The following is a 21,474-nucleotide window of genomic DNA, read 5'->3' as shown; positions in this document are numbered from 1 at the left end:
TGTACCAGGAATATATTGACAGATTCATCTCAAAAATTGAAAGACAAACATTTAATGTTGTATCTTAGTCACAATTAATCAATTGTTTGATTTGTGCACAATTGATGACCCCAACAGGACTAAGATGCCTATTAATGTATTTTGCACAGCTGCTCTTGAATCCTTGTGAGTGAGAGTATGTCATTTTGTTTTTACAGATTTCTGATTTAGCGTACCCATGTATTTTTAATCCACTTTTTTTTAAACTGTGAAAGAACGATCCACTGCTTAATGTCATTTGATGCTATGTTGTGTTGGGAAACAAGCGTTTCCTTTGGAACTGCAGTGACCAACTTACATCTGACCGATATTGTGAGATGTGAACTGGCACAATACATTTTTTTGATCATTGTTCATTATTGCTGCTTTGCTTCATGCTCCACTGCCAGGTGAAAACAGATGCCCCACGTATAGCGAAAAAGTTGAGGGTACATTGGCACACAAAGCCAAGTCGTCAAAGTCTAACCACCATTTCGAACATCATGAGAGTTGATGGTTCGTAGTGTTTGTTAGCTAAGTTTCAGCACAGCTCTTCCTCCTTCATAACTCTCATTATGTAACTCCCTGGATGAAAACCTCTCACCCACCCACTGCCATTCATCAAGAGGACATAAAAATGGTGAGCTTTAATAGGCCAACATTACCTTGGCCTGAAGATGTAAATTGTACACATTGCCTTTTTTTCTTCCATATTAAGCCATGGCACTAGCGCAGGTATGGGAAGGGCTGACCACAACAGTTTTCTTCACAACATTAGCTGGGGTTAAGCATCAAAGCAGGTCCCTGCTATAAACCAAGATGAAACGACATTTGAAAGATAAGCCTAAGGAGATTTCCCCTTCATTTAAAAAAGTTTAGCAAATATCAAAAAAAGTTTTAAATCTAGCAAAAGGTCAAAAAACACTAGATCATTGAGCAACTCATTTCAAAAATCAAAGTAAAGAACATTACAGCACATATTGATATGAAAGTCAAATAGAAGTGAAGATGGATACTTACCGTACCCCCAACTATTCTTCCTAAGGGATACCATGCTCTTTCATCAAACCAATTTAAAAATTCATAAAACCCATGGGATGCAAGATGATGTGTTGATCTATAATTAAACCTAAAAAACGAAAAAACATTAAAATCAAGTACTTACACAGAATATTTTGAAAATTAAGCAACAAAGTTTAACACAAAGGCAGTTCTGCTTCAAATACACAATTTGTTGGGGATTCAATTTCAGTGACATCTTCCAACATCGAATTTCCCAATTAATGTACATGCAACATATATGAAAATGTAATTAAAAAAGTCAGCAAAAAAAAAAAATTACAATAGCAAACACCACCTTTCAAAAAATTAAGCTCTGCGCCACAATGCAAGCTGCCGGAGACATGCAAAAAGCACATTCGCAAACAGGGAAAGAGCAGACAAAAACTCCCCACTAAAAAAGGTATCAAATTACAAGCTGCTAGTCAGGCATTTAAATACAAATACTTGACCTCTCAAATCTTCTTACACACAACATACAATTTACTAGCCAAGACCCAACTACCACTAGCAAATGCTTATTGGCAAGTGCAGGTTTGAGACCTGCTAAAGAGCAATCAGAGCAGAAGCCTCCAAAGAGCAGTCCCTTTCAAGTCAAACGCTCAACCCACATCAACCCCCACAGTAACGAAATCGCGAAGAAATGCAATAAACATGCTCTCCACAGACAAAATAGACCAGATCCTCAGCCACACTGATGACTTCTTACCACACCATAGGCACCCGTGCAATAGTAATACAACATGTCCAAAGATATTCAGAATTCAAGACACGAACACTGGAAAAACTCCAACATCTTTGCATCACTCAAAGGCTCTCCCAAGACCTCATCCTAGCATCCATCCTGAGTAACATCACAGGAAAGGCCCACTCATCTCCCCACATTGGCATTGTCAATTCCGCTCATGTAAGGCATTGTTTAAGAAACAATGTTAACTTCCCAGTTCCTACTCCTGTTTGACCGGGAAACCCTAAACCCCCTCTCCATCATCCATCTACCCTTAATTGGCAAGATCAAGACCACCATCCTAATTGTAATGTATGGCGCACTCTAACCCATCTAAACCAACTTTCAATAATTCATTGTTAATTACAACAATTGATTATTTTAGATCCTTAGTATATATGATAACTTTCTATAGAAAAATATCACGCGATTATGCGTTCTATAGGACTTTATACATCTTATGCGGTGTACGGACAATGCAAATTTGTTGAGAAGTTCTAATAATTCGAACTTTATATTCAAACGAGATTGGTTTCTGAAGATTGAATTTTAGGTGGGAGTTGCCCAATGGGCCAGATGTTAGATGTCGAGTTGGATCTACTTATGGAGCCGAGGACAGAACCGGTGAAATTACGTAACATGACTAATTGCGCTACATATAGGTGATGCCATTATGAGACCAGTTCAACCATTAGAGCGCCACAGATGTTTACTATGCGTTCGAGAAGTTACTCGTAAAAACAGAGTTATAGGTGACTGGGTCAGGGCACCATCAGGGGCACATAAAGAGTACAACTGTTTTAGTGGACACAAACCAGGTAATATTTGGTGAGGAGGGTTGAAGAATGTTTGAGAACGCTTACTTGATCAAAAATTAAGGAACAAACAGGATAGTCTGGATTAATTAAAAAAAAATAAAGCTGAGCAATTGTACTTCATGTTGGTATGTTAAGATGGATAGGAGGTTGTGAGTGGGAGGTACCAGAGTTAAAATTAATACCTTGAACTTTGTTTTTATGTTGATTGAGAGAGATTTCTAAGAATAAGGAAAGAGATACTGCACATCACATCAATGAAAATATAAGGTGCACATTCAATTGGACATGAAAAATAAACAGTCAAAGAATGTACCGGCAAATAAACAAGAAATGAAAGTGCACAAGAAAATAAAACATGACTGGCAAACCAAAAATTGCTATCAGTTTAACGATATGTCCAACGGAAGTTGAAACGTACATGGAAATGTTCGCCGTATGCATGGAGACGCGACAGAGATAGGACGGGGGATAAGGGAAGGATGAGTGGGTGGAAATAAATATGAGATAGCACATACAAAAGTTAGTAAATTGCAATACTTGATACCAATGTAATTGTTGTGCAGGTTGCAAAAAAAAGAAAAAGGTTCGTTTCTTACCCAGTGATGTCACTCTTGACCATTAGTGTAGTTTGTATGCAGAATATTACTGGGATGAATCCCAACTGGAGGAGTCGAAAGGGAGGAATGGGCGGGAATGGGCGAAGAAAAAGAGGGAGTGATATGTCATTTTGCATTCTTATTATCCCATTTCTAAGAGTATCCGTATATACACGGCATGGTACATATGGCATTACTGGCACTCATGAAGGCTAAGATTTTTACATGACTGCTATCGAAGTTAACCTAGTTTCGCCTGATAGAGTTATGTAATTAAAGGGGGCGGGTGATGCCCGTGACAACCTAGGAGTTCTCAAAGTAAGCATAAACAAGAATCTATATTAATGCTGCCGAGGTGAAACAAATATTTGTTCACTGCTAATTGTGCTCGAGATCGTTGTGAGCCTTAGGTCAATGATGGTCATCATTTAGGCAGGAATTGGAAAAAGCGTGCGCCTGTGCGTATTATGTTGTTTAAAACCTTGTGTGGCAAGGTTGGAATTGTCATTACTAAAGGTTGCGCTATTAAATCTTTGACATGCGTATGTGTGAAGTGAAGGGTGCACCTCATTGGGATTGGCCCTCGAGGTGGGTGGGCTGCAATAGCCCTCAAGGGTTTACCTGATTTGTCTCTCGTCCCATATCGGTGTATAATCGTGGTATGTTCCCCCGCTTCCTTTAGTGTATATGTGGTTGTCATAGGAACCTAGTCCTATGTCTGTTTCGAATAAGGCTGTGTAAGGTTGTGTAAGGTTGTTGGCCATGTTTGAAGGTGCTTCTGTATTATGAGAAACTGCGTGACAAAACACAAGTTCCAGTTAGGTCGTAGTACTCTGCATTTGTTTCAACAAGAAATGCAATGTTATTTAAATAATGTGCTGATTTGTTAATATACAGCAGAAGTGCTGCGTTCCCACGGAAAACCAAAAGGCATTCCCGATGTGGGCCCCAGATCAGGATGTGCATATAAGCATCCTGGAGATCTACCACACTGAGCCAAACTCCCTTCCAGAGAGGACCATATCTGGCTGGGGGTGATCCTCTTGAATTTTTCTTGGGGGTAAAGAAAGAATTAAGTTGGAGGTCAAGGATAGCACACAGGCCAGCCTGGTTGGGTTTGGGCACTGTAAACAGGGGACCAATAGCCCTCCCCTTGCTCCCACAAGGGAACACGTTCTGCTGCTCTGAGATCCAGATGTTTCTGCACCTCTGCTCTGAGGGAGGGAGATCCAGTCTGATGTAGGGGAGGGTGAGGGTGGGGCAAGCGGAAGCAGCTTGGGCGACAGAAAAAACCCATCGATTTTCTGCAATGGTCTGTCACACCTCCAGATAAGACGCTATACGTCCTCTCACCGGAGTCTCGTTTGACCAATGGAAAACACCATTTGATGATTTATCTGGGGCAAGACCTCCTGATGCAGAGGTGGCGGCTGATGACCATGAGAAAAGGGGCCACTTTGCGGCAAGGTCCTGCAGAGGAACCTTCTGCTCAGCATGCTCAATGCTCCTGGAACCCATTAAAACCTGATAAGGACCTTGATTGAGTCCCAGACCTCTGGATTTAGGCCGATTTAGCTGGGGGTTGTTTTGAAAGGACCGAAAAAGATTTAGTGTGCTTGCCTGTCTTTTGTTGAGCTCCTCGTCGGTGGAGGAGTGGAACAGTTCTTTACCTTCGAAGGGGAAGTCAAATACTTTGTCCTGAAACTCTGCTGAAACTCTGAGAACTTTGTAGCATGAAGCCACACTTGGCGGGAAATTTCTATTCCAACCATAAGGCCCCGAGCAGAAGTATCTACATGATGGGTCGCTGCCTCCAGTAGGTCCTACAAGACTATGGCATCGGATAGGCCCTCTAAAATCTTACCTGTCCTGCGGGATACAACCCTGAAATTCGGAAAGCTCCTTTCACAGCTTGAGATTCGCTGCTGCAAGGAGGACTTCAGCATTCGCCTGTCGCAGCTGGAGTCCCGAATTAGAAACAATTTTACTGATGCTTTCAAGAATTTTGACCTCCTTGGGAAGACCCGAGAAGCAGCCATGGAGGATGTGGAGGACGGCTTAGACTGGAGCATAGCTTCTGCCACTACGATTGATGAAGGGAGCGGACATACAGTCAAGAGTATGTCCTCTGACGAGTGTAGCTTGTAGCAAGAGTATTTTTCCATTTATATGCTGCTCGGAATGAATTTTTTCCAAGAGTTTATGGGCTTCAGCAATCACATCCTTTTTAAGAAAAAGGTCTGTGCGCTCCAATGCAGTAAGCATCGAACACTCCTGAAAACTCCTTGTGGAGCCGGAGGCTTGGCTATTGGAATATCCAGCAACGCCATCATATCCAAGATCCGGTCATGGAAAGTTCTGACAAAGTGGGGCGGGTCTCAACTATTCTGGTCTGTGTGCTCTTCGTCAGTTGTGGCGGGGACAGAAAACTGATGTGCGGCACATGGTACTTCAGACACACTGGGCATATTTATTTGCGTCACCAAAGCCTCAAGTGACAGAGGCAGTGGTGGCAGTGCAGGAGGGGGATCCACAGGAATCTGAGGAGGCACAACCAAAACCTTTTGAGGAGTAGGAGGAGCAGACTGCAGCATGAGAGGCTTAGTATAAATGTCTGAACAGATCCAAGTAAGACTTCATTGGGTCCATGCACATGTGGGCCTGGAATTTGAAAAGAACGCATCCTCCGACATAGGTTTAGGCAGAGGAGTGGGTAGAGGCATACCAAAGATTGTAATAAGGGTGGTCGCCAAGATAGCCCTCCTCTGGCTGGATCCACATAAACTAAGCAGACGCAGGAGGAAGCAAGACCGTGTGTGGCATCGTAAACCTTGCACGCCAGTTCATGGGAGGGCGAAAAGGATTTCTATTGTCCATGTTTCACGGAAACAGCTGCTCAGCTCCAAAGGCAAGCCCCTCTGTAATAGACGGCAAGAACATTGGTGTGGAAGAGCTCATCAAAAATGGCTGCCTGAGACTGCGTGGGTTGAACCACCATTTTGTCACTGCCGGAAATGATCTGCGTCACAGGTTTCAGTGAGGGCCATTGTCCTGACAGGGATTGCAGGGGCTTTTGGACTAGTTTTAGCCCTCGGACAAGGAACCTCGGCAAAGCCGGTACTAGCATATCTGGAACGCTTTTCAGCCCTTTTGGTTTCTGCAGAAGAATTAGCCTTTAGTGAGGAATCCACGGCAGGGCCGATGCTTGAAGACTTGGGGCCTTTGCCCTCCTTTGCCCCCTCAGCAGGACTGGTACGACCACAAGATTGTTTGTGGTGAAGCTTAGGGGTCACGCCCAGTAGCCAGAGCTCCTAAACGGAGCTCATCGATCCAACTGGTCTTTGAAATAGCACCTAACCTGGGAAACTCAAGGTATTCCCCAGTACTTTTAGTCACTCGACACAAAACCTCAAGGCTAGGCTCAGTAGGTTTAGTCCCAGACTGTGAAACCGAGAATAATCCCATTGCAGCTGCCCCAGAAGCATTAGGTGTAGCCTCAGCCCCTAGATGGGGAACCTGGGAGGAAAACCCGGTCTTCTGTTGCTCCTTGACAGGGAGCCTGGGAGAAATCTCAGAATCCAGATTATATCCCTTCCGGGACACCTCAGGGTGAACCCCGTTACAAGAGTCACTTGGACCCCTCCCAGAACCAGAAGAGTCCGGGAAGGAGTCCCTTAGCCGGAGTGCCTTAAAAAAGGAAGGAACTTACTTGACGCTTCCTTTTTTGTCGATTAACTGCTGTAAATGTGAAGGAGGAAGCCGCTTGAACACCTCCTACCTGACCAGCCTGTGATCGAGTGACCGATCCCCCACGGATGTTTCGGGCCCAAGCACTCCAGACAGAGTGGGGATCTGCCCTCGCAAAACATTTGCACGAACAGGACACAAATCCCCGACACTCTGGCATAGACAGAGAAGACGACCATGGAACCAGAGCAGGAAGATGAAGGACCAGTGGGGGGAAAAAAAAGTATTCTCCATGATGCAAGTACGTCTGACCCCAGACCGCGTGGAAAAAAAGGACTGAAGGGAGATTTTCAGGAAGGCGGGGCTACAGACATGCTGTGGCCCTGCTTAAAAATAAAAGGACAAAAAGTTATTTTGATGTTTCGAAAGTGCTCCGGTCACGTCCCAATGGACGGACTGCCCCAAAAGTATGGAAGAAAGGGGAAGGGTCATAGGCGTATTCACATGCAACCACATGGTGGGTTAAATCACAAATGGGACGATCTAGAAAGTTACAAGTTAGTACATACATATGTATAGGATAAAAACATGCTCCATGGCAGCTTTCGTGAGGAAAGGTTGCGACTGGTTTTGGGTCATCAGAAACTAGCTATCGATTAATAATTTCGATGGTGTCACTATGGTGCTTGGCATGTATTACTAAAGTCATCAAGATGATCCAACATAGTAAATAAAATACTCAGTTATGTCTGTTAATTCACTTCATTTCTAATGTCTCATTTGAAAAAGATTCAGGCCTTCTAAAATGTGATCCTAACATTTGTCAGTGGTCTCAAACAATTTATAGTGCAGATATGCAATTGAAGCACTTATTTCTTTATTTCTTTCATTGATTTTTCTAAATCTGTTTTTGGGTACAACTTACGTTAGAAGGCAAAACACAAGTAGTAGGTTTTGAGGATCCAAACAGCACGTCAAATCTTGAACCATTCCATGAGGGGTAATCTGGATTACTTTGTTGTGAGAATTTAAAGCCAAAGTCCAGTAATCTCTCACAGCTATCAGAGTTCTTTTCATTCCAAACCTGGCCAGAGGCTATGCCTAAACGAAGGAGGCCACAAGTCCCAATAGACCCTGAAACCACCATGCACTTAAATGTTTAGGAACAATGAGCATGTGTTCTGGATAGCCATGATGCGTTCTGCCATCAGATAGATCTTTACCATGACAGTTTTGCAAAGCCCACCTAAAGTAGGTCCTGTACCAACATGTAGGAAGACTCACAATCCCTCTTCCCCGTGCTGACCGAAATGACAGATCGAACAGCAGGTCCAGTAAATACCATTGTTTGCCTGTGCAATCTGTGGGGACCACACCCTCACCAACCAGTCGTCCAAGTAGCTGTATACATGGACGCTCTGGTGGTAAAGCAAGGCTGCAACCACCATCAGCACTGCCAACACCCTCTGTGTAGAAAGGCCAAATGGAAGTGCTGTAAATGAAGCTCCCCATACCGAAACAGAGAAACATCCAGTGAGGGGGCCAGATTGGGATGTGGCGGTACACATCCATCTGATCCACTGCATAGGTCGATTCTCTGCTCAAGAACAGACTGAATCTGCACCAGAGCGATCATCTCCATATTTTTCTAGGGCCAGATGTAGGTTGAAATATGCCAAATTCAATAGTGTGCAGGACATCGTTGTTAGACTGGAGTAAAATCCCTGGGCTCTGTAAACAGCACCTCCTCTATGGCTTTCAACTCAATTACTTTTGAGATTTTTCCTCAAGACAGGAGAGCCTCCCTCCTCCCCACTGGTATTATAAGAAGGTGAGAAGGAGAAAGAGTGAAGGGACAACCTGAAACCCCTGCCGGCAGGTGGAATCATCCACGGAGCTAAGGCGATAGTCTGGCAGGACTATGAATTGAAATCAATCCTTCTGTCGGATTACTGTGGGATTGATGTGCAACTTGCCTTTTCCCTGCAACCTGTCCTGTATGCATAGAATACCTGGAGTGACTGACATGAAGTGATGTGTGAGAGAGTGATCTGCTGAATGGTTCTGGATGTGTCAGTTGGAAGATGAGTTGACAGGCTACCGGTGGATGATGTTCCCAAGTAATTTACCAGACATCCTACATGTGCATCTGTAACCTGTACCGGAGGCTGGAACGGAAGTAAAGAGGTTTCCTGTTCCTACACCAAATTTCAGTGTCATTTGTGGCCAATGCCTTGTTACAATAACAGACTTGAAACATCACCTCTCACTGAGTATCAGTTGCAGTAGGGGGGTGGTGGGGCTTCTGCTGAAGGGGTAAAGAAAAACCCTTGCGCCAAGGACTTTTGTTTCGTATGCCCTTCGAAACAGGTGAAAATCTTTAATGGAGCTGGACCGCATTTCTAACCTAGATGCACAGGGTTGCAAAGTAGTTGGTGGTTTAGTAAAAAAGGACACGATTTTGCTTGCCTTCTTTTCTGTGAGCTCATCTGTCGTATGATGTAACCAGTCAGCCCCATCGAAGAGGTGGTCAAGGATCTAGCCCTGAACATCTTTTGTAAATTTAGTTGAATTTAGCCACGGCTGCCAAGATGTCACCACCTATGGAAACTCCCAGATGAGGTGTCCACGTGATGACCTGCTGCCTCCAGAAGATCCTGCACAACCCTCATCTGAAAGTCCTCGCTCCAAATGTTGTTCTGGGATACACTTCAAGCTCTGCGAGATCCCCCAGAGCCACTGGTGTGTGGCTGTTAGCAGTGCCACAGCCTTAGGTTTACATCAATTCAGCAATGCATTTTCATCATGTTTCTCCCCCACAGTGCTTTCTTATGGGTCAACGGTAGGCTCTCAGAAGTAAGGATGGCAGGTAATGGGTACTTGCGGGCTTCACTGCCCTTCCTTGAAATGATGTTGGTGCTCGCCACATCCTATGACAATTGGACGAGCAATGCAGTTTATGACTTAAGACCAGTTTAGTGAAGTGGCCTTTCCATTAACTGCTGGGTATACACGGGTGACCCTAGACACATGCAACATGGTCTCCTCATCCGTATTAAACCAGCAAAACTCGGTGCAAGGGCCACCATCGATGCAGCGATCTATGTCTAATTTCTTTCCTGGAAGGTGGCATATTCTGTCTCTCCAGATATGCTTCTGCCTCTGCATCAGTCAACACATCTCAACAGGTTTTCATTGGGAATGTGGCCAAGGTGCAACATTACCATCCTCCTGGAGTTCAGTAACCAATGTGGAAACATGACTGTTCACAACTGCTGCATCAGCATGTAATGCCTCTGGAACAAATCTCCAAATTATGACAATACTACAGGGGACAGAAATGTTGAAGATCACCAATTATGGCCTCAAGTGCCAAAACGACAATCTGTATAGAATGTAATTGAGGAAATGCAACAGGCGCACCAGTCTCTAGCCACAGTGATGTATGGCACCAGCATCAATACCAGTTCTGCAATTTGGACTGGCTGTGTGATGTAACCACTGCAGACTTTTGAGCTGTACTTTAGGATGTTTAAAATCAGAACTGTAGTGCCTCTCCGTCAGCCTCCCTGGACACAAAGTCCAAGAAAAAAGGGGAAACACGATAAATCAAGTTTCAGTAGATGTTATCAGCTTGTCCATGCTCAACTCATCCCAATGGACCTTTAGGAACTATTTGCAATGCTATAGCCCTACTGCAAAAGAAACTAAGTAGTGTCTCTGCGGGGGCATGTCTAGAAGGCCATGTGAACAGACGTCCTGGTAATCCTGAACTTATCCAGAGAAAAGGTGCAGTTGCACCAGCCCTTTGAATATGGAAACCTAGGCATCAGCTTATGAACTTATATGGAGCAGTTGCTGACAATCTGGAGCCCATACACCCTAAGGAATGCCAGATAGGGGCGAGCGACGTTCCTGGGGACGAAGATTTGTGGAAACAAAATGGCGGTCGTCCAGGACAAAGGAGAAACATTAAGACCAGCAGCGGCACCCCCTATGTGCACGGCCGCGGGGCAAGCTAGGTGAGACGGACACCGTTTGGCCCCGTTAGATTAGAACGAGTTCCGGAGACCGCGCAAGGCGGATGAGCGGACAGCGCTAGGACCGCGCCTGGGCTGGAGCAGGCAAAGCGGACCTTACGGCCCGAACTGAAGAGCCCCATACCCTCCTGGGCTGGTGGGGGTGAGCGGCAGACTCCGGTCCTCTGCAGCCTGCCGAGAGCCGGCGACTGCAGCGCTAGCATTGTAGTGTCCACCCACGAGATTCCAAGCCCGTAGACTTGGGTGTTCGGTGGCGGCCCGGAGGCTGAATGATAGGTGCCCGGGTTGCGCCGCATATTGCAGCAGTCCTCGGATCAGCTGATCAATGCTGGGCCTGCATGTAGGGCATTAATGGCATTAATGGAACGGTCGGGGAGTGGCCCTAGCACCCCACAGTGCGTGAAGGCGGGCGGCGAGACCCGACCTTATAGTTGTGAGCGTGGGGCGGAGGAGGCGAAAATCAGCTGTGGAGCGCTGAACGGACATAAAGGCAAGCAGACATGTGACAATGGACAGAAAGGAGGAAGAGAGCGGACCAGCACACTTTTATAGACTGTCTCTGGTGGGTCAGTGGGGTGACTTGATGAAACTGCACTGCTGGCGCTCCCTCACTCGGGCTGCTCTGGGGGCACCCCAATAAACTGTACATTTCCCCCACTCCATGGTAGAGGTGAGAGCACATTAGCCCGCTGATGAGCCCATAAGGGCAGGCTCAGAATGAAGATATAGGCACGGACTGACCCTCGGAACCAAGCACCTCAAACAGCAGACACCCCAGCGCACCTGAATTGAGGGAGCGTGTGTAACTAGAGGAGCACAAGAATCACAGGTGAAGAGCTGGTGGACTTGCTTGACCCCAGACAGTGTGACAAACAGAGCCTGGTCCGGATGGCCCAAGGTATGGGTGTGCGCTAGCAAGATCGGAGTGAAGCTACATTGTTGCGTCCGGAGGGCGCAATCCACTCCGGTAGCTACTCATCGGCCCCCGGACACCCACTTTGGCAGCACGGTCGGGCCCCGGCGCCACCGGCAGTTTCATCTCACTGGGGCTGGTGAGAGGAGCGGTTCGCCCACAATTCCTTGGCACAACGCCATGTCCAACAAACCGTTAAGAACGAAGAGTAAGCAGCCCACGCTGGAAGAGTAGGCCAGAACACCACCGGGCCTTGAAGGAACCAGGAGCAAGGAGAAACGAGAAAATCCCTGCTGGGAGCGCAGTCATCATGGGTACCAACCAGCAGGTCCTGGCGGCAATTGCAGACCTGAAAGTAGCCTGGGAGACCAAACTGGGTCTGGCTATGACTGAACTGAAAGCAGCACTGGAGCTGAAAGTCGAGGCAGTGTAGGAGGAAGTGAACCTTCTTCGACAAGATGTCAGTTCGTTGACGGAAAGCACAGAGCACCTGGAAAAAGATGGGCCCGAACACAGCGCATCACATAAAGCCCTAGTGCAAAGCGTGGGCAACCTAGAATGCAGGCCAGAGGGACGTGCCCGACGGAATAACATCCGTATTGTTGGTTTGCCGGAGGGAGCCAAGGGATCCAACCCTACAGAGTTCCTCGAATCTATGCTGCTGCAGGAGATAACCGGAGGAGTCATGTCCCAGGGGTTCACGGTGGAAAGGGCGCATAGGGCACCAACGAAGAGGCCGCCGCCGGGCAACCCCCCTAGGCCGGTGATTGCCAAGATTCTCAATAATCGGGATCGAGAAAGAATCCTTGAACACTTCCGTAAGGGCGGAACAATACAAAGAGGGACAGCAAATATAACTGCATACCAGGATTATACCCTGATGGTGCAACGGAGCCGCATGAACTTTGGGACTGACAAAAGAAGATTGGGGAAGCGGGCCACAAGTACATGCTGCTCTACCTGGCAAAGCTCTACCTGTTCCATAAAAACAGAACCTTGTTTTTCGAAACCCCAGAATAAGCCATGGGTGGCTTGACGCGCAAAGCTGCCCCCAGGAGTCGGGCATCCAGATGGGAGAAGGAAGAGATAAGTAACCTACGGAGGGGGCACAGAGGGTGTCGCAGCTTAAGACTATGGGACTTTATTGTAATTGATGTAGCTTACCGGCTGGTATGATTAGGTTGGAATGTGACATGATCTGAGAGCACTGAGACTTTTGCCTAGCTAGGCAGCCTCGCAGAGCTAGTCCTCATACCCCCATTTAAAGTAGTTTAGGTAGGTTACCAGAAGTCTGGTGACACCCTGCCGGGATTCTGTCCTCGGCACACCGAGGCAGAAAACAGAAGCAGGGTCGCATGAGATCCAGGGATGGAGCTGGGCATTGGTTGGGGAGGGCAGAGGGAGGGAAAGGGCGGTGTGTGGAGGTTTGTTGTTGGGAAAAGGAGGGGGGGCTGGGGAAGTGTTTTGGGCGGGTGGGGAATGAGCCAATATGGGAATCTTAAACGGGAGGGAGCGAGGGAGGGCGGAGAGCGGGGGCAGGATATTGTATACATGCCGTCGGGGTGCTTTGGAGTGGTTACATGGAATGTTAGGGGCCTCAATTATTTGAAGCACAATAAAGTTATGATGTACCTGAAAAGGATGAGGAGGACCATTGCATTATTGCAGGAGACCCACCTCACCAGGGAGAAACTGGAGGTGGTTAAAAGAAAGTCGAAACGGAGTATAGCGGGTGCCACATACTCATCACCTAGGTAGCACCCCACGTACCATTCCAAATGCTTGCCCACGGGAGACCCAGAAGGCAGACTGATCGTTGTTAGGGGGATGTTGGAAACCGAGAAGTAAGTATTGTAAACTTATATGCCCCCAATCAGGCCACAGCGGCCTACTTTCGGACCCTGTTTGGTAAGATTAGCCCCCTACTGGGTGGCAGGATCCTATGGGGAGGTAACTGTATTGAATCCTAAGCTGGATATATCAGACAATAAGCTAGACAAGCCCATCCCGGCTGCAAAGGTGCTACGGGCCCTCTTGAGTGACTTTGATCTTGTGGATGTCTGGAGGCAATTGCACCCAGCAGATAGGCAATACTCGCACTATGCAGCACCACATGATCTAAACACGAGACTGGACTACGTGTTCGTCGCTGCCAATCTGGTGAGCGGGATGAGAGGTGCAGAATATAAGGCCAGGGTGCTCACAGACCACTCCCATCTGGTTCTGGAGTGGCAACACCAACCCCCTAGGGCGCGGATTCCGACATGGAAGCTCAGAGCCAAGGCCCTGCAGGATGTGGGATTCCGGGACGATTTAAGGGAGGAGATCACAGAGTACATGGAGATTAAAACGGGCAGTGTCAGATCGATGGGAACGGTGTGGGAGGCATTCAAAGTGGTGGTGCGGGGGTGGCCATGTCAAAATCCAGAGGGCTCCAGGGGAGCATAGAACAGCAGCGCGGAGCAAGAGTTGGAAGACATTATGCGGCGGGAGGCACCTCTATTCAGGACGGGGTCAGGATGAGAGCTTCAACAAGCTAGTTGTGAACACTGGGACAGGCTATGTAAATTGAGCTATAAGAAATACGTGGAGAAACGGCATGCGGGGGTAGATAAACTTGGAAGTTGCGGGCCTGGTTATATAAGAGCGAGGCACCAAGGCCTGCGATCAGGGAAATCAGAGGGGAGGGAAGTCGGATCATGGACACCCAGGAGGGAGTGAATGGCAAGTTCTTTAGTTACTACAAATGGCTCTACGAGGACCCAGGCGGAGCTGGGGACCAAGAGATCCGGGACACGTTAGAAGACATGGGCCTGCCTACCTTAGACGACATGGAACAGGCAGACCTGGACACCCCAATCACAATAGAAGAGCTTGAATTAGTGATTCGACACCTGCCCACTTGTAAGGCTCTGGGGTCAGACGGGCTCCCGAGCGAATTCTACAAAACCTACAAATAGGAGTTGCTACCCCTGTTGCTGGCTATGCTCAATGAGTCATGAGCAAGGCAGGCTGCCAGAGTCCTTATGTGAGGCGGTGATTGTTCCGCTCCTAAAGCCGGGTAAACCGAACACAGACTGTGGGTCATACAGACCCCTGTGGATGCCCAACCCAGACAGCTAAATCCTTACGGCAGTGCTGGCAAACAGGTTTAAGCGTGTCATCGGCAAACTGATACACCCTGACCAAACGGGCTATGTCCCGGGTAGGAATATAACCGATAACCATAGGCGACTGCATCACATTATCAATCAGACTGAGGAAGACCCAGGTGACCTGGCGATCGCCTCGCTTGACACGGTCAAGGCGTTTGACTCAGCAAGATGGCCCTGGCTGCTGGAGACTTTAGAAGCCTTTGGAATGGGTCCAGGGTATCTTACGTGGGTTCAAATGGTATACAGCTCCCCAAATGCTAGGGTTAAAACGGGCGCCACGATCTCAGACAAATGGCAACTTAGCAGGGGCACCAGACAGGGCTGCCCCTGGTCACCCATGTTGTATATATTAGCCCTAGAGCCATTGGCTGTCTGTCTTAGACAGCAATATGGAGAGATTGGGATACGAACCGCAGGCGGTCCGTATCTCATTTCATTATATGCCGAAGCCGACGACATGCTCTTGTGCCGGCGCTTCCCAGAAGAGAATACACAATACATCCTGAAGGTGATGGAACGATATGCCGCCCTCTCCGGCATAACGGTAAACCCCAAGAAATCTAGCATGTTTCCCCTAGGGAGATATAGGTTTGTCCCGCCAGGGGGTTTGCCAGCGTTGCCAATACCCTGGCAAACCAAGTCGTTCAGTTATCTTGGAATTGGCATATATCGTACGACAGGGGAAGAACATAAACCTAACACGGTGAAGGCTGTAGAAGGTATCAAAAATAGCATGGGTTTCTGGTCCAGACTGCCCTTGGCCATGATGGGGTGAGCAGCTTTAATCAAGATGGTAGTCCTGCCCAGACCGTTACACTTTTTCGTAAACATCCCGCATGTGATCCCTAGGCGTTTCTTCACTAGTCGCCACAGTTTGTACAGGGGCTTCATTCGGCATAACTCCAGGAACAGGGTGGCTCTTTGGAAATTACAGAATTCGTGTGACAGAGGGGCAATAAACCTGCCGAACCTGGAGTTATATTATCTAGCGGGACAATTGCAATATGTGGCCAGATGGCTGTTTGAGGAAGAAACAGCGGAAACGAGTCTGTTGTGCATGGAACCGGCTCCCTATTTTCTTAGAGAGGTGGTGTGGCTGCCTAAGCTCAAGGTGCTAGAGATGGCGCGGCTGTTGGTGCTTGGCTGGGAGGTTTGGCATAGAGCATGGCGGTTGGTGGGATACCCGGCTACGTTTTCCATGCATGTGCCGTTGGCAGCGCTATACAGAGAGGACCCCCAATTGATGATACAAGGGTCCGTAGATACTGGGAACCCATGTGGGAGACATAGCAGGATGGAGTGGCGCTAGAATTCCAGAAACTGATCGACACCGGGGTGCATAAGGGGCAACATGTAACCCACTCCAGAATTGTTCGGGTGCAAGAAAAATGGCCGGCGGTGGTTCTCACGGAACAACCGGATGCCACCATGGAGATGTGACGTCTGAGGGTGGGCACGATCTATCCCGCATATAGGAGCTACTGGGGTCCAAGGTCGGGAAGGAATTGTCCCTATTGAGACAGCTCTGGGAGGAGGTGGGAGAGCCTATGTCAGATGGGTTATTGGATAGAGCCCAGAGATATAAGAAAGTGTCCCGAAGCGTGAGGCTCCAGCAGATCCAATTATATGTGACACAAGGCATATTTGACTCCCAATACGAATGCTAGGTTTGGGGGCCAGATCCAGAGATGCCCCAGGTGCGGGGAGGAGGAAACCGGGATGTTCCACATGTTCTGGGCTTGTCCGTAGGTGGGTAGATTTTGGGCTGAAATGAAAATAGGCCTGGCTGAAAAAGCTATTAAGCTAGAGGTGGAGTCGGCCTGGGCATGCCTGCTAGGAGGTTTCCCTAGGCCACGTCATCCGAGGCACATTAGCAAGATGAAGGACATGGCATACATCCTGGCCAAGAGGAGGATTGCAATGTGCTGGAAGGCAGATCATAGACACAGAATGGAGTTGTGGTGGGCTGACCTCTTGAAATGGGCCGAGGCTGAGATGGCTGCTTCGTTCGAAGCGGTCAGCAGGGGAGGCGAGGAGGAGGTAGGACCACTAATTGAATGGAGGCAATTGGTGGCCACCATGGTGAGGCCCCCCCCAGCCCGATCACAGTGAGGATGACACGGATGAGGGGAGGACAATCGACCCGCCTGAGGATGTACAGGCTGATATGGACATTATGGTTCAAGTTGGGGGGCGGGAGGAAGCAGGACTGAAGAACATAGTTTGTAATGTTATCTTGTTCGACATGGATATGGAAGTCCTAATTATTGTAATGCGTGGTGTTATAAAATAAAAAATGTTTTAAAAAAGTGGTCTCTGCTTATGCTGTACAAATTAGAATGGCATTAGACTCCAGGCCGCTCTCCTGTTGCATTATATCTGATTGCTCCTTCCAGAATGGGACTGACGTGCACTATAAGTATGTAAGGGGGCGGGGTAAGGATTAGGAGGTCTTCTCTCCCATGCAGTAGCTTCGAAAGCCATCGCTAGCCAATGTCCGTTACCAAACGTGGGCAGATTCTAATTAAAGTATGTCTGTGCATAATAATTCTTAGCTTGTATTGCCCAGAAGATACTTTCCAATTATGTTGATGACTAGGTGGTAAACACTGGCGCTGCACTGCGCTGTAAATCCATCACCAAGCATTCAAGTCCGTGGGGACGTGGTCCGTGGCTCCGTGACAGTCTGAGCGTAGAGCCATAGGAGCAGATATGAGGGCTAGGAAATGCAGACAGGCACTCCAAGAACAAGGTAAGAGGCATCCGTATCACCTTTCACAGAAACCAGTCATGCAGCCAAACAGTTTTCTTTTCTACAGGAGAATCTGTTTGGACTATACTTTGCGGTGTTCTGAATATTTTGACACTTTTGCCTTCGGTATTTATGCATTTAAGGACTAAGTTGGAGAGATAGAGGTCATATTCTAAACCTTTCCTTTTTGGTTTCCAGGCTATGCTCAGCCATCTCCATAGTTTAAATGTTTGCACATTGGACTAATACTCTTCATCTATTGTGCTTAGCATCGATGCGGCCGGATTTCAATGTGGTGCATTTCTTTTTGCGCCGGTCTCTTTCGCGCACTGCATCCTTATGTGGGTGCACATGACGAGGACAGGCCCCATCACCTGGTTGAAACAGAGGGAGGATGCCTTATGTGCGCTCGTTTGGCTTGCCAGAGAGCCCAGTATCGTCTCCTTTGTAACTGGGTACTTTTAATGGCACTCTCTCACTGCCCCTGCCGGTTTTGACCCCTCCATCATGTTGGCAAGGTCTTTTCAGTGGTCGCCAGCTAAGTGGCGCGATTGTGAGAAATTCACTATACGAAACATTCCGCTGAATTTAATCCGACCATTTAGGAACTACGGCTTTATTGTAGTGGGCTGGCAAGAATGTATTTTATCTCCGTTAGCAACAAATAAGTTACTTACCAACTGTAATGTTCCTCCCACGTATTCCTCATTTTATGATAATAGTATCAGCCAGCTTCGCAGTTTCAGAAAAGAATTCTCGGCAGAGGGCGCTGTGCATGAGGCCGTGGCGTTGATGTTCCTCGACTAGCTCAGTACCGTGCCGACGTCACCATCAGTGTAAGTAGCTCTTGCTGTGCCCGTTGGCTGCAGTTCTATCTGAGGAAATATTCGAGGAACACCCAGGCGTGCCTCATGACCGAAAGGCCCTTCATGTGAGAAGTGTAAATAACGTAAACTGTACTGCAGGGTAGGATGGGAGGGGCGATGAGGAATACGTGGCAGGAACATCCAGTCGAAAGAACATTACAGTTGGTAAGTAACTTGTTCTTCGATGGATTGTGTCCTCCAACGTATTCCTCATCTTATGATAGACTCCCATAGCAGTGGTAATTTTGGAGGTGGGAGTACTAATTATTTTTGTCATGGACGGAATAGAGTACCGCTTTGGCAAATAAACCTTCATTGGAAGAAGCAGCATCTAAGCAATAATGCTTGATGAAGGTATGCAATGTTACAGCTGAACAAATATCTGCTGCAGGGTCGCCCCTCTTCAGAGCCGCAGAAGTAGCCATCACCCTAGTGGAATGGGCTCGAAGCCCATCCTGTGGGTCCTTTCCCGCCAATCTGTAGCACTCAATTATAGCCAAAATGATCCAGCGGGATATGGTCTGCTTTGTCACTGCTAATCCCAATTTATGGCCAGTATAAACTACAAAAAGTTGGTCATCCTGACGTAATTTTGACATTGATATGTAAAAACAACCTGTTAGGGTCCAGTCTATGCAATCTCTCCTCTTTACCAAAATGTGGAGGAGGGTAGAACGTTGGTAATATGATTTTGTGACAAGTGAAAGTCAGAAACTACTTTTGGTAAGAAAGAGGGTTTAACTTTAACTACTTTGTCCTTGCAAAAAGTAGTATACAGAGGTTTGCATGAGAGAGCCTGTAACTCACTAACCCTGCAGGCTGATGTTAAGGCCACAAGGACAGTTTTTAATGTTAGAAGTCTCAAGGGACAGGAGTGCAGAGGCTCAAAAAGGTATACAAGTTAGAAACTTAGGTACCAGATTTAAATCCTAAATTGGGACATGAAAAGGGACTGGAGGGTACACATTAGTAAGCCCTTTCAAGAATTGAATGATAAATGGAATTTTGAAGTAGGAAACCTCTTCCGAGTAGCGCTTGAAAATGGACAGCGCAGCCAGATATCCTTTAATTGTACTGATCTGGAGCCCCAGATTGGCTAGATGCAATAGGAAAGAAAGCACCAGTGGGGTGCAAGATTGAAAAGGGTCCACATTCTTATCCTTGCACCAGATACTGAATTTATTCCAACGACATTGGTACAGGGATTTAGTTGCTGGCCTTCTGGCCGAAAGCAAAATGTCCATTACGTCATCCGGAAGATCCCAATCCTTGCATCTCAACCTCTCAGAAATCATGCATGTTGGTTGAGTGTTTTGACGTCTGGATGGAGAACCAGACCTTCCTCTTGCGAGAGAAGATCCTCTTTGCGGAAGACGTATTGGAGGGCAGATGGACATGCCCAGAAGGTCCGGGTACCACATCCTCTTGGCCCAATCTGGGGCAATTAGGATCATGGGTTTCCCAAACTTTCTCAACCTCCTGATTACCTGAGGAATCACGAGACTAGGAAATGTGTACAGAAGTGGAAACTTCCAGTCCACCACGAACGCCTCTCCTAGAGCTCCTCGGAGGAAATTCCCTTGAGCAGTACTGTTGGCACTTCCGGTTGACCATGGTCGCCAACAGATCCACTTGAGGGGTTCCCCAAAGGGCAAAGATCAGGACTTCCTGAGCTAGCTCCCACTCGTTGGAGACACTTCTCTACCTGCTCAGAGCTTCTGCCGCTGTGTTTTGGTCTCCAGCTAGGTGAACTGCTGATAGAGAGATTCCTTCTCTTGTTGCCCAGAACCAGAGCTGCATTGCCTCTATTCACAGTGGTAGTGATCCTACGCCTCCTCTCTTGTTGAATTAGTACATGACCACTGTGTTGTCCATCATTATCAGGACATTCTTTCCCTGTACAGAGGGCAGGAAGGCCTTCAGCACTAGTCTGATTGGCCTCAGCTCCAATAGGTTGATGTGTAGTTTGGACTCCGATGGAGACCAACGACCGCGGATTGTCAGATCCTTGGTGTGGGCTCCCCACCCCGTGAGCGAGGCGTCCGTCACACCCGTTATCTCTGGCCATGGTTGCCAAAAAGATTCTCCCTTGAGGATGTGGTTGCTGCAAGCCCACCATAGTAGATGCTGAGCAACTGCGCTCGGGACTCGCAGAAGACCTGACATACTTCGAGAATTTGACCACTGAGTTCTGAGGGCCCATTGAAGACCAGAAAAATGCAGGATGCCATGAGGCCGAGCAACCTCAGAAAAATCGAAGGCCGGCAGATGCTGGGCATTCTGGAACTTTGTTACCATCTACAGAATGTGGAGAGCTCTCACCTCGGGAGGCAAGGCTTTGCCTGAGGAAATATCCAAGACTGCTCCGATAAACTGGAGCTTTTGAGATGGTATCATGTAGAACTTCTTGAAATTGAGGGAGAAGCCCAGTTTGTGAAGGAAGTGACTGGTGATCGACAGATGTCCCTGAGCTTGTTTGGGAGAACATGCTCTGATCAACCATTCATCCATGTAAGGGATGACGTGAAACTGCCCCTCTCCTGAGACTCGCTGCCACAACTGCCATCAGTTTGGTGAAAACCCTCAGGGCAGAGGTCAGCCCGAATGGCAGAAGTCGAAACTGATACCGAGAACCGCCAACCGCAAACTTCAGGTACTTTGTGCTTGGGATGGATTGGTGCATGAAAGGAAGCATCCTGACAGTCCAACGATACCAAACAGTCCTGGAGTTGAAGAGCGCGAAGGCTCTGGAAAGGGTTACCATCTTGAACTAGTCCTTCCCGAGGTACTTGCTCAAGTTTCTTAAGTCCAAGATGGGTCTCAAGCCTCCGTCCTTTGGGATG

At 47.6% G+C, this 21,474-nt stretch overlaps 1 protein-coding gene across 1 annotated transcript in view; it reads right to left on the bottom strand.

Moving 5' to 3' along the window:
- STT3B (STT3 oligosaccharyltransferase complex catalytic subunit B) overlaps window positions 1-21,474 on the bottom strand; it is an 872,418-nt gene that overhangs the window by 723,996 nt on the left and 126,948 nt on the right. The window contains exon 2 of the mRNA XM_069648801.1: window positions 1,039-1,147. Within this exon, the coding sequence (XP_069504902.1) occupies window positions 1,039-1,147 (109 nt within the window). The remainder of the gene's footprint in view (window positions 1-1,038; window positions 1,148-21,474) is intronic.

Source organism: Ambystoma mexicanum, chromosome 2q (genome assembly GCF_040938575.1).
Source record: "Ambystoma mexicanum isolate Mex_15411 chromosome 2q, UKY_AmexF1_1, whole genome shotgun sequence".
Taxonomy (NCBI): domain Eukaryota; kingdom Metazoa; phylum Chordata; class Amphibia; order Caudata; family Ambystomatidae; genus Ambystoma; species Ambystoma mexicanum.
The sequence above is the reverse complement of the archived record's forward strand: the minus strand, read 5'-3'. Positions and strand labels throughout refer to the sequence as shown.